General features: G+C 29.1%; 1 protein-coding gene across 4 annotated transcripts in view; it reads right to left on the reverse strand.

The window, feature by feature from the left end:
- Positions 1–12,544, reverse strand: part of flr (actin-interacting protein 1 flr) — a 62,829-nt gene that overhangs the window by 21,740 nt on the left and 28,545 nt on the right. For all 4 annotated transcript variants that reach the window (XR_012756483.1, XR_012756482.1, XM_075366361.1 and 1 more), the window contains exons 10-12: positions 9,714–9,928; positions 8,233–8,355; positions 971–1,129 (exon numbers count right to left, since the gene is read on the reverse strand). Coding sequence is in view for 2 of the 4 variants with exons in the window: in XM_075366361.1 (XP_075222476.1) it covers positions 971–1,129; positions 8,233–8,355; positions 9,714–9,928 (497 nt within the window). In the remaining 2 variants the exon portion in view is untranslated. The remainder of the gene's footprint in view (positions 1–970; positions 1,130–8,232; positions 8,356–9,713; positions 9,929–12,544) is intronic.

The raw sequence follows: 12,544 nt of genomic DNA on the forward strand, positions 1-12,544 counted from the left end.
TTTAGGTGAACATATATGTGGATAAGCACATTTAAATACATCAAATGAAATTATCTGAATTCACAAATAACTAATCAAACAAAATAAAAGTAATTATTAAAATTAACTAATTAAAGTTTTACATAAACTCAATGTTCATTTAATCATAATCATTTCTTGAGAACACAAATAAAGATTTACTGCAACTGTTAAATGAAATTATAAAAATAAATTTTCTAACTCACTAAATAACTGTATCACAACTTTAATACATTTAAAAAAATTAAATACTCCACAAAAATCAGGTAAATAAAAGTAATTTAAAAAACTAAGTTTTAAATACAATTTAGATAATATGCAAAAATTAGTAATGAAGCACAAAGCAAACATACTTACCAACTTCTCACAATTAAAATTCAATAAATTTGATTTAAATTTCAGGCTTCCATTTCAAAATTTAGTTGCCCAAAGAAATTTTCAAGATTAATTTAAATTACATTTTAAAATTCAGGAAAATGTTTAAACAGGTAACAAGTTTATATTATATATACATACAAATTTTAAAATAGCCTGTATTGGGTTAGAAACACACACAAATATATATATATATATAAATGATGAAATTAATAAATTATGTTTCAAAAACCCGACTGAGAATGCTCAATCCTTGAATTGTGAAGTGTGTTAGTACGCATATGTACAGAAATGGAAAATTTTTGCCATGGTCATTGTTAAACAATCATCAATAGATATCAAAAAATTTATTACATTTCCATGAATTTCATTTCTGTGAAATAAATATTATATATTTGTAAGACAATTTATAAATGTAATCTCATAAATCTACACATATGTCCAAAGCAAGAAATTTTAATTTACTGGACAAATAATAAACAAGATGAAAAAATGTTATAAGTCAATCTTACTTTTTCACACAAAATGTAATTAATTACTGAATTTTTTTTTCTTTTAAATAAGTGTTGATTTTTACCTGGAACTCTGGAACTTTATATAATATAACTTTACGATTTGCATCACAAGCAACTAAATACTGCCCATTCGGTGAAAATGCAACATCTGTTATTGGGCCAAGATGATCACATTCTTTATATGGATCTAAAATAACATCCGTTAATTTATAAATATGAACCTGCAAACAAACGTTAATAACAATTAAATAAAAAAAGCCATTAAAATCTATCGCAATAATTTTTGCTTTCTTACATGCACTCTAGAATGTGAGCATTTCAAATGTCACAAATACAAAAATATCAACTAAAATACTTATTAATATTATAAAATTTTTCGCCTATATAATTTTTATATTCCAGATTTTGATATTTTACTACAAACTACGAAAAATATATGGCTCCTGAAAATTAAGAAAGAATGATGACAATGACAAAAAAATACAAATTTATCAATAGGCCAACACCAAGCTGAAGAAGAAGCATCAGAATATTTAAACATTGATGTTGTTCGAAAAAGTATTTGAGTGCTACCATTTGCAACTCACTAAAAAGGATTCAAGACTAGTCAAAAAGTAATCAACTTAAGAAATTGCTCAACAAAGATTTTTTGACTATTTTCCCATTATACCAATGATGCTATAAAACTTTAAAAAATACATACAGCATATAAAAAATTATTTACCATACAGTGCACATTTTATACACGGAAAAAATATATTAAATGAAATTTGAACCACCAAAACATAGCAAAGAACATAAATTAAACTTACCATATTAATCCCAAGAATCGATTTTTGTGGGATCCTGCATCTTCAGTGATATCTAATTCTATAATTACATTAAAATAAATTGTTTTTATAATTTTTGAATTCTGGATTTGTCGAAAATGTTATTGTTTCATACATTTTGAAGTTATTATGTACGAATACGCAGATTCTACTGTCTAGTAAAAACAATTTATTTTAATGTAAATATAGAATTAAATACAAACTGGAGACGCAGAATCCTATGAAAATTGATTCTCAGAATTAATATGGTAAGCTTAACTATTTACTGTATCTATTTACTGTGTTTTGGTGGTTTTAATTTAATTTAATATTAAAATTTATTAGCTCAGTGGTCAATATGTTAATGAATTTTATATATATATATATAAATAAAATATATGAACAACTTGTTCACTTAATGCAACCCTTCTTGTATGGTCCTCTAGATTCTCCTCAATGTGTTCCAATATCTATCTATTCTTCTAACTCCAGCATTCTTATGCTTTTCAGTTTTTGTCGATCATGGAATTCTAGCAGAAAATTTCCTAGTTTCTCTTAGGCTTAATTCAAAATTACAAAAAAACATTTCGTTTGACAATTGGTTATAAGGAAGATGTTCTGCACACAGACAGAATAATATCATACACAATACAACATGTTTACAACCAACTAGTTAATGTTAACTCTATTAAATTTTATATTACAATTAATGAATAGCATTTAATTAATTATTAAATTTATTAATTTGTCCACCAGCTGATTTAGTGATTAGCTTGTCATCACAAATCAGTTGTTTAACAGATGATTTTCGAAGTCAAAGGCTCTGAAGTTCAAATCCTAATAAAAGTTGGGGTTTAATAACCACATATCTCAGGAATGGTTGACCTGAGTCTGTATACTTCATTTATATGTCATACATACCATTCTTATCACCTTGGGCCAGGGGGGAGGGTTTGCTTATTGTTTACTAGCTGAACTGCAATGTACACATTATGAAAAAAAAATTAGATTAAATAATTTTAACTATTTCAGTTTAGAAATTTTTATTAAAAGTAGAGATAAAAGCTGTTAAAAATTAAGTTACTAACTTTCTGCTATAATTCAGTTGTTTGCCAACTTATTTTCAAAAATAAGGCATGATTTTAAAATGAAAGGATATTAATAAGAAATAATATTAATAAGATATTGAATTTTAACCTTTCATCACTTACATGTAGTTGAAAGGTTAAAATTCAATTTTTTTAATTATTTAGAATTTTTATTAGTTGTTCTATAAAAAAAAAATACATATTATTTAACTGAATTTTAACCCACCACTTCGACGAAGTTGAAGGGTTAAAAAATTCAAACTGAACTATTTAACTGATTTTTGTATAATTATTGCAGCTGTTATGTAGATCAAAATGCTGACCATTAGTTTAATTGGTTAATACACTGAAACATTTATTTTGATGAAATTTTTAGTATCATATTCTTAATACTTTGATATAATTGGAAAGGGCAGTTACTTTGAAAGGGAATGCAAGTATTTTGTAATTCTAAAAAATTGTTTACATATAATATATGAATATATAAATTTATTTAAGTAAACATGATGAAATTTTAAATGAAATGAAAGATTATACATAGTAATCTAAAAATAACTTTTTCCATAGAAACACATATTTAAACATTTTTTGTATCCAAGTTACATAATAGTAAGAAGAATCTTATCATGTTCCCTATAAAATTATTATTACTATATTTTTGTAGTCATATAGGATATACATTTAAATCTTGAAACATTATCCTTAACATTACAGTGTTCTGTGTGGAATGGTTTTAAAGTTGTTAGAGTGTTTTCCATAATTTTGACTCACTCTGTATACTCTTTCTATAGTTTATTTATTCCCTATAAAATTATTATTATTACTATATTTTTGCAGGCATAAACTATTACTAGTATTATTACAGTGTGCAGCAGTAGGATATATATTTAAATCTTGAAACGTTATCATTAACATTATAGTGTTCTGTGTAGAATGGTTTTAAAGTTGAGTATTTTCCATAATTTTGACTCACTTTGTATACTCTTTCTATAGTTTCTTTATCTCAACTTCTTCATACACATTTTTACCAACTCTCTTCTGAATTTCTTTAATGTTAAAAGTAGGATTTTTTCTATCCCATGGGGTGTTTTTTAACTTCTTATTCAACATATCATACTTCTTTTCTACATCTTCTGTTCCTCTCCAATCCTCTTTTTCTCTTTATGCTTTTACCCTTTAATTTGTCAATCAATCTTTGATAGACTGCTCTGTCTTTTCTTTCTTTATTTTTATGTTTTCTTCTGTTACCCAAGGTTTCTTTGCCCAGCTGCCTTCAAAGAAGCAGATTCCTTTCTCTACAGCTTATCTCATATATGTTTATATGTTGTTATCCTTGATGACATTTCCTCTTCTGATTCACTTTCCCTTTCAACTGAGAAGAAGCTGTTCTCATTATTTCATACTCTTTTACTCTCCCTACACCTTTTAGCCTTCTTATATTCCATTTCTTCACCTTCACTGAAGTTTGATTTCTTTATAATTTTATTTTAATTTCCATCATTAACAGAATATGGTAACTTCCTATTTTGGCTCCTGAAAGCCCATTTGCCTTCTAACCAGATTCCTGTATCAATTTTCAACCAAAAATTGATGTATCTGAAAGCCAGTAAGCTGCCTTTTTGTAAGGAGATTGAGGTAGGAGCTCCCAATACATTTTGCCAATAGTTTTCAGCATCAGTTGTGCCGTTTGAAGTTGAGCATTGTCTTGAAGAACCACGCCTTTCCTATGTCATCCCAGACACTTACTCATCAATGCAGGCTTGACTTTGTTCTCAATCATGGCTGAGTAGTATAGTTTATTGATAGTGCGTTGCTCATCCAAATAATCACATAAAATTGGACCATGGGCACTCCAAAAGATGGATGATATGACCTTACCAGCCGATGATTGCGTTTTGAATTTCTTATGGACAGGCGATTCAGGCTGTTTTCACTGCACGCTTTGACACTTGGACTCCGGCTCAAAATGATGTATCCAAGATTTATCACAGGTTAAAATTATGTCTAAAAATGCATCAGCTTCATTATTGAGATGATTTTTGAGGTCAGCACAAATGAAATCTCTCAGCATTGTGATGAATGATAAACACTCTGGGAACCCACCTTGCACAAGTCTTATGGTTGATTTGAATGATGGAATGAGTTGGGCCAACACTAACTTGACATTTTTCAGCAATTTGTTTCACTGTAATTTGTCTCACATTTTTTCAGCCACTTTTAAACTTTCCCACCCACACATAAAAATTTGCACGGTTCATGCAACTACTGCCATATTGTTTGTTCAATCAAGAGAATTTTTCTGATGGTTGTAAACTTTCTGAAAGTAAAAATCGGATCACAGAACACTGTTCTACAAAAGTACTTTCTTCAAGTGGACAAGCCATTGCAACTACAACTTTGGAGGTTATGTTAATCAGACATAAATGTTAATCAGACAGCTGACTAATACTCTTTGCAAGTTCACCAACTAATACTTACAAAAGTTTCAATTGCTTGCATTAAGTGTTTCCTTCACTAAAAATGTTTGTTTGTTTAATTATTAAATGACCCTCATGTGTATGTGTGTGTGAGACCAAAATTATTTGGATTTAATAAAGTTTATAAACAGGAATTTGTACTATCAATAGCAATATCTTTATTAGCAATTCAGTCAGATATATCAGTAGAATTTTAAAATGCCACAATATATAGAGTGTTTCATTTTAATCGTCCCAGGCAATTTTTTGTAAACTACGCACAATACAAAAATATGACCTAAACAAAAGTTATTCAGATCGGAGGGGTACACCTCATGGTGACCTTGGATTTGATCTTGACCTTATTTCAAGTATAACACAATTTTTTCAAATGAAATGACTATTTTTGACCCCACTTGGGACTTTGACTCCCTTGAAAAATGACATTATCCTTAAAATAAGGTCAAGGTCAAATCCAAGGTCACCATGAGTTGTCCCCCTCCAATCTGAGTAACCAAAATGAAACACTCCGTATAAAGTAACAAATAACAATGGTACTCTTGCATGAAAGATGTGTAAATCACATAATTGCTAAATATATGAGGGCTATTCAGAAAGTAAGGAACGTTTCCATCTGACATCGCCAGGCGCACATCAATCGCATATATATTGGTGTGCTCGTGCTCGGCACCTCAGTCAGCGTCCAGCCATGACAACAGAAACATCTCCGCACTGCCCGTTTTTTTTATATACAAATTTCAAATGTGTGCTGCAATGGAAAATCCTGCCAGTTATGAGGTGCGGTCTGTGATTCGTTTTTTGTTGGCAAAAAACTTAAAACCAATAGAAATTCATCGGGAACTGTGTGAAGTGTACGGGAACAACGTAATGAGTGAAAGTTCTGTCAGGAAGTGGTGCATTCAGTTTGAAAATGGCTGAACAAACGTTCACGATAAAGAGAAGAGTGGACGTCCGAGCATTGTGACTGACGATCTGGTCTCCAAAGTTGATGAAAAGATTCGTGAAAACTGCAGTTTCACAATAACTGAGCTTTCTCTACATTTTGCACAAGTTTCACGGACTTTATTGTTTGAAATTGTTTCACAGAAGCTAGGCTACCATAAATTTTGTGCAAGATGGGTGCCACTGAGTGGTTGAGATCACAGGCAGTAGAATTCTATGACACAGGAATTTCAAAGCTTGTCCACCGCTATGATAAGTGCCTGAATTTGTATGGTGATTATGTTGAAAAGTAGTATTTTGACTTTGACTTTTATTAAAGTAGTATTTTGACTTTTTTATATACATCTTTCACATGTATATAATAAAAAGCTTTTCCTGTACTTGGTTTTTTAAAATTCCAAAACGTTCCTTTACTTTCTGAATAGCCCTCATAATAGAAATAAAATTTTAAAAAATCTATCATAAATCTATGATAGATTTTTTAAGTGAAAATGTATATAAAACACTCTGAATTTGTTTAAACACTTTCAACAAATTATAAATAAATATGTTATAATATAATTATAGAATTTAATAACAACTGAAGATGCAGGATCCTGCAAAAATCAATTCTTGGAATTAATACGGTAAGTTTAACTTACCTGTTTATTGTTTTGGTGGTTTATATTTCATTTAATATTAAATTTTATTAGCACAGTGGTCAATATGTTGATGAATTAACTAAATTTAAAAAAAAAAAAAATATATATATATATTTTTGTGAACTGTTACCTAACCATTTGTGCAACATGATCGCCAATGTTTATAAAGTTAGATAAAATTATGTCAGGCAATTATCACTCACAATTTAAACATACTGTAATGTTTATTGTTCGGCTCCTGACATTCAAGAAGAACCAACGGTATACAGTAAATATACCAGAATCTGTATGAAATCATATATTATGACCAAATTAATCCTAAGTTATCACAAGTGCTGAAAGTTAGAATTATTGCTAAAAATGAGAAAGCAGAGAAATCATAGAAAAAGTGCAGCATTAACTAAGAAAAGAATTCAATTTAACAAGTTGTGAATTTTTAGCTTTAACAATAAGGACATTAAGCAACAGTTACTTGTCCTTCCAGGTTGAATGATGATTTCTGTTTTCTACAGTAATATTTTGAAAGGATATAAAACCACAGCTGTAGTGTAAGTGCAACTAAATCTTGCAACTTAAGAATACACACAATCATGAATCTCTGGGCAATCGTTTTGGCAGATATCAACATGCTGGTTATTCCATAACCAACATACTCTCCACATTTAGCCTACTGTGACTTTGATTTGTCCAATACGTCAGATGAGGCTGAAGAGATGAAGTTCTGACATGAAATACAGTATGAACATAGAAGCTGCTTTTGATTTCATGAAAGGACTCTTGGGAGCAATCAAGTAATGAGTGGAAAAAATAAAACTACTTTTCAGGCTTCTGAAAAGAATTCCTAGGGAGTAATGAAGCAATGATTAAGTGCTCAAATTACTGCATAAGGTCAGTAGGTAATTACATCAATGACAAGGTAAAAAATTAGAACATATTACAACATGCTCAATTACAATCAAAACACAAATAAATCAAAATACTGTGCCATTCTTAGACAGACAGTTGTCAAGTCTTATTAACTGGATGACTGTAGTTAAATTTTTATCTAAATTAATACTAACTCAATCTCAAAAAAAAAGAAATTCTGAACTTTTTGAGAAATGTACCTCAAAAATGTTATCAGAAACAGGACATCTGAAAGATATTTTGAATAAATGCAACTTTCAATAGTGATCTGAACTGAAAAATGAAATAGTTTTGTTACAATTTTTCAGGATACATTTTTATTAATAAATGAAACAATCTTTATGAATGTAATATCAATGATCCCCATGCTACTTTAAATTAGCTATAAAAATTCGGACTAAAGAAACAGCCACTGACAAATTAATTTATACCTAATGAACAATTAAAGTAGCATAACTTACTTTATTATCAGCAGAACCTCCAATTGCTGCATACGATTCATCCCCATTATTAATTGATACAGAAGAAGGTTCAAAAGTAACAGGTAAACTGGACACTTTGTGATTATTTTTTAACACAGTTATCTGAAATAGAATACAGATATGTTTTAAAAAAGGTACAATTTAAGAACTTGCTTACAATTATTTTTAAAATAGTTTGTAAAAATTATCAACAAGTAATACTGAACAATAACAAATCATCATTTAGAAAATTTTTCAAAATAAAAATGGGCAAGTATTGTCTATGAATCTAATTTATGAAAATAATCATAGATGCGTGAATACAAAACTATAACACACTGGTACATTCTCAAAGTGTATCAAAAGAAAAATTTAAAACTGCAAGACCATATTTCATAACTCACAGAAGAAAAGATTTATGCTTTTATATTAAAAATCCAGAAAACTGATTTAAAAATTAAAATCAAAACTTTACCTTAATGAAAGCATATTAGAACAAAAGAGTAACAGAAAATAGAGATAAGAAATCAAAGTGATAATCAGAAAGAATAAAAATTAAAGATTATAAAGAAATCAAAGTAAAATAAATTATACTGTAACTCAATGTGTTACAATTTTATAAGGCTAGTCTAAACAAACATCACATAGGTCAAACAACTAATATCAGCGTTGCAATATTCAATTAACTGACAAGTAATCAGCAGACATATTGTATTTTTATCCCAGCATATCTGGAAATTGAATTTTTAATTTCAATATTCTACTATTAGATAAGTACATCTTTACAGACAGTTTTTATACGTTTTCAAATTCAAATTGAAGGAAATCGGCATGAAAGAGCTTACTCATTTTCTGATGTATGTTTTTTTTTAATTTAAATTTAACAGAAAAAGTAAATAACAAAATCTTGACGAAATCTCTTATTTCATTGTATAAGCTCACACAATGTCATATATGCCAATTACATTTAAAACTTCCAACAGCTTCAATTATAATTTAGTCCTACTACACACCTTTAAAACAATTTCCAAAATGCAACTCCATTAGATGTTCCAAGTTTTCATAAACAACTATATTTATCTTGGAAGGAGTTTATAAGGGGGGTCAAAATATGTGACCAGGCATGATAAGTATGAGTATCTCATGTGTAAGGTATTTATTTTTAAAAATAAAAATTGCAAATTGCAAGTTATAGTTACGTAGTATTGTTATTAGATTCAAAATGATCTACAAATCTATTTGTATATTAAATTATTAAAAAAATAAATAAAAAAGAAAATGAAATGCATTAAAATACATCCTTACTTAATCATACAAAATTAAATTACACTTTATGATAATTCAGAAATAAAGTCAGACACAAATTTCTGACAGAAATTTCAAATTCACACATATATATATTTAATAAAAAAAAAGTGAAATGCAGTCAAAACTGTAATAAAAAAAAATTAATTTGAAAGCAAAATATTAAGTTTACTAACTTCATTTACTGATGCAACAACTATCACATCTCCTTTCAGATCCATTCCTCTTGGCTGTGACCCTAACTTTGTATCTACACCAGTGTAACTTCTTGTAGTTACATTTACTTGTTTTACACTATCATCTATACCACATGTATACAACCAATCACCTTCTGCCTTCATGCCATTGATCTGATTTCCATGACCAATACCTTGGATTCGTTCAGTGTCACCTATCCGAAAGTAAATTGTATAAATAATTTTACTAAAAGAAGATAATAAAAAAGGTATATCATAAAAACTATGTAGAAAGTTTCTTTTATCTTACAACATTATATTTGATCATAACATTTTAGTTACAATTAAAAAAAAAATCACAGAAAATTAAGAATTATAATTCTAAATGATAATTTTATTGTTATACAAATATTCATTTTAATGATAATTTTAGAATATTGGCAATGCTTTAACTAAAAACCTGATTTCATAACACCAGGTAACAAGCAGATAGCAAGATTTTGAAAAAAACATAAAGAAATCTCAGCAAAATGTCTAAAAAAGAAACAATATACTTGTATACACGTATAAAATTTTATTTTAGTGAATATGTCACTCACAACTCAGACTGTGAAATACAATAATTACTTTTGTATAACAAATAATAAAAATTAATCTCTTCTTTAACACTATACTTCTGAATTCTCATAATAAACTGGCTTAAGTTATTACTAAAACATATTAACAACATATAATGCACCAAGCATACTTTAATTCAGATATATGGAAAATATTTAATAGAAATTTTACAATTTGTTAACATTTTAACCTTATTTTACAACTTTTAATTTCCAGGATGCTGTTCCTTGAGACATTTCAGGTGTTGTTGACCTCGTTACTAATGTTATAAGAGAAGGAAAACTTTTTTACTTAATTCAAAATGTAACAACTTATTTTACAAACAATCATGCTTGACATCCAAACATTGTACAATTTACCATTGTAAATCAGTTTAGTACATCCTTTATTTACAATACATAAATCTAAAAACCCACACTATACGAGGTCTGTTCGAGAAATACGTACTGTTTGAATTGCTCAGGTCTAGTTGGTTCCAGTCAAATCCACATGGCATCGCCATGTTTGTACAGATCAGCTGATTACAATGTAGTTTTTTTGGTTGCAAATATCATTATTGGTTGTTTAGCTACACAGTTGTTTGTGAAGTGTGTTTTTTCATTTGGTAGATTTCAGAATGAGTGACTTGAACGAGCAAATAGTTGCTGTGAAATTTTGCGATAAACTCGGAAAATCTGCAAGTGAAACTTTTGGCATGGATGTTTTAAAGATGGTCGTCAGTCGATTGAAGATGATGAGCGTCCTGGACATCCTTCCATGTCAACTGATAACTCACACGTAGATAAAATCAACTTACTACATTGAAGTTCTCAAATGTCTGCGGGACGCTATCCGACGGAAAAGGCCAGAAATGTGGAAGAGTGGTGACTGGTTTTTTCATCACGACAACACTCCAGCCCATTCAGCCTTCAGGACTCGTAAGTTTTTGGCGAAACACTTGATCACTGTTCCTCCCACCCACCCTACTCACCTGACCTCGCTCCTTGTGATTTCTTCTTGTTCCCCAAACTCAAAAGACCTTTGAAAGAAAGAAGATTTGAGATGATTCCTGAGACTGAGGCAATTTTGACAAAGGAAATGAAGAACACATCACAAAAGAAGCGTTCCAGGACCGTTTCCAAAAGTGCAAACACAGCTGGAATAGGTGTGTGCATCGGGGAGGAGAATACTTTGAAGGGGACCCAGAGAAGTAACTTCTAAATAAAGTAAATTTTGTTTTATGATGTTAGTCTTATTTTTTGAACAGACCTCGTATAACAATATCCATCAGATTATATATAAAATATTTTTTTAAGTATAAACTGCTTCAAAGCAACAAAGAGAAGGCAAAATAAATAAAAATGTAGTACTTCAATAATATAAATTATAATAAAATGTGGAAATATGTCAACCTATTCAACACTGTAAATAGTTGGAAAAATCCAACCAATGAGTAAGTTTCAGTCAACTCCCGATTATCCACGATAATAACCAGGAAGAGGATCACGAATTAATCTAAAATCACAGTTGATCCAAAGATAATATTTAATACAGTAATATATGTTAAAATAACCTAATACTGTACTGCAGACTGTATTTATATAAACTATCATATAAAGATAAATAATAAAATAAAACTGTACACTTCACTGAACTATTACGTACCTGGTAAAAGTAATACCCAGAAGTTTATTGAAAATACGTATTAACATATAATAAATTTTCACTATACCATACATAGATTAACATGCAGTAGTGTATGTATGTACTACATAGTACAATAACAAACATTTATTAAAACTACAGTAGCTAAAAAGAAAAAAGATACACAGAAATTTAAGAAAAAAAACAAAAAACTGTGCATTTTATTTCAGATTTTTTTAATAAGATACAACTGAGTGTTGTTTTAGTGTCTGGAAACACTTTCTTTTAATTGAACTGTGTAATTTGCATAGCATGATGAACTATCATCCTATCACATCCACAATGAACTATAATATAGCATTATCATATTCAAAAGAAGCACACATTCAAAGGCCAAATGAACAAAAGAGTAAAACCTATCTCTGAACGGTGAAAAAACTTAAATTTTTTAGTTTCTTTATATATTTTTATAACTTTATTTTTTTCAAGAGGCATTGTGGTTAAGCCACAATGCGATTAAATCACTCGCAGATAATCAGGAGTTGATGTATTTAGATTTCAAGTTTAATGATAACTTACAACTTATGTGG

This window comes from Lycorma delicatula, chromosome 5 (assembly GCF_047948215.1).
Source record: "Lycorma delicatula isolate Av1 chromosome 5, ASM4794821v1, whole genome shotgun sequence".
NCBI classification, from domain to species: domain Eukaryota; kingdom Metazoa; phylum Arthropoda; class Insecta; order Hemiptera; family Fulgoridae; genus Lycorma; species Lycorma delicatula.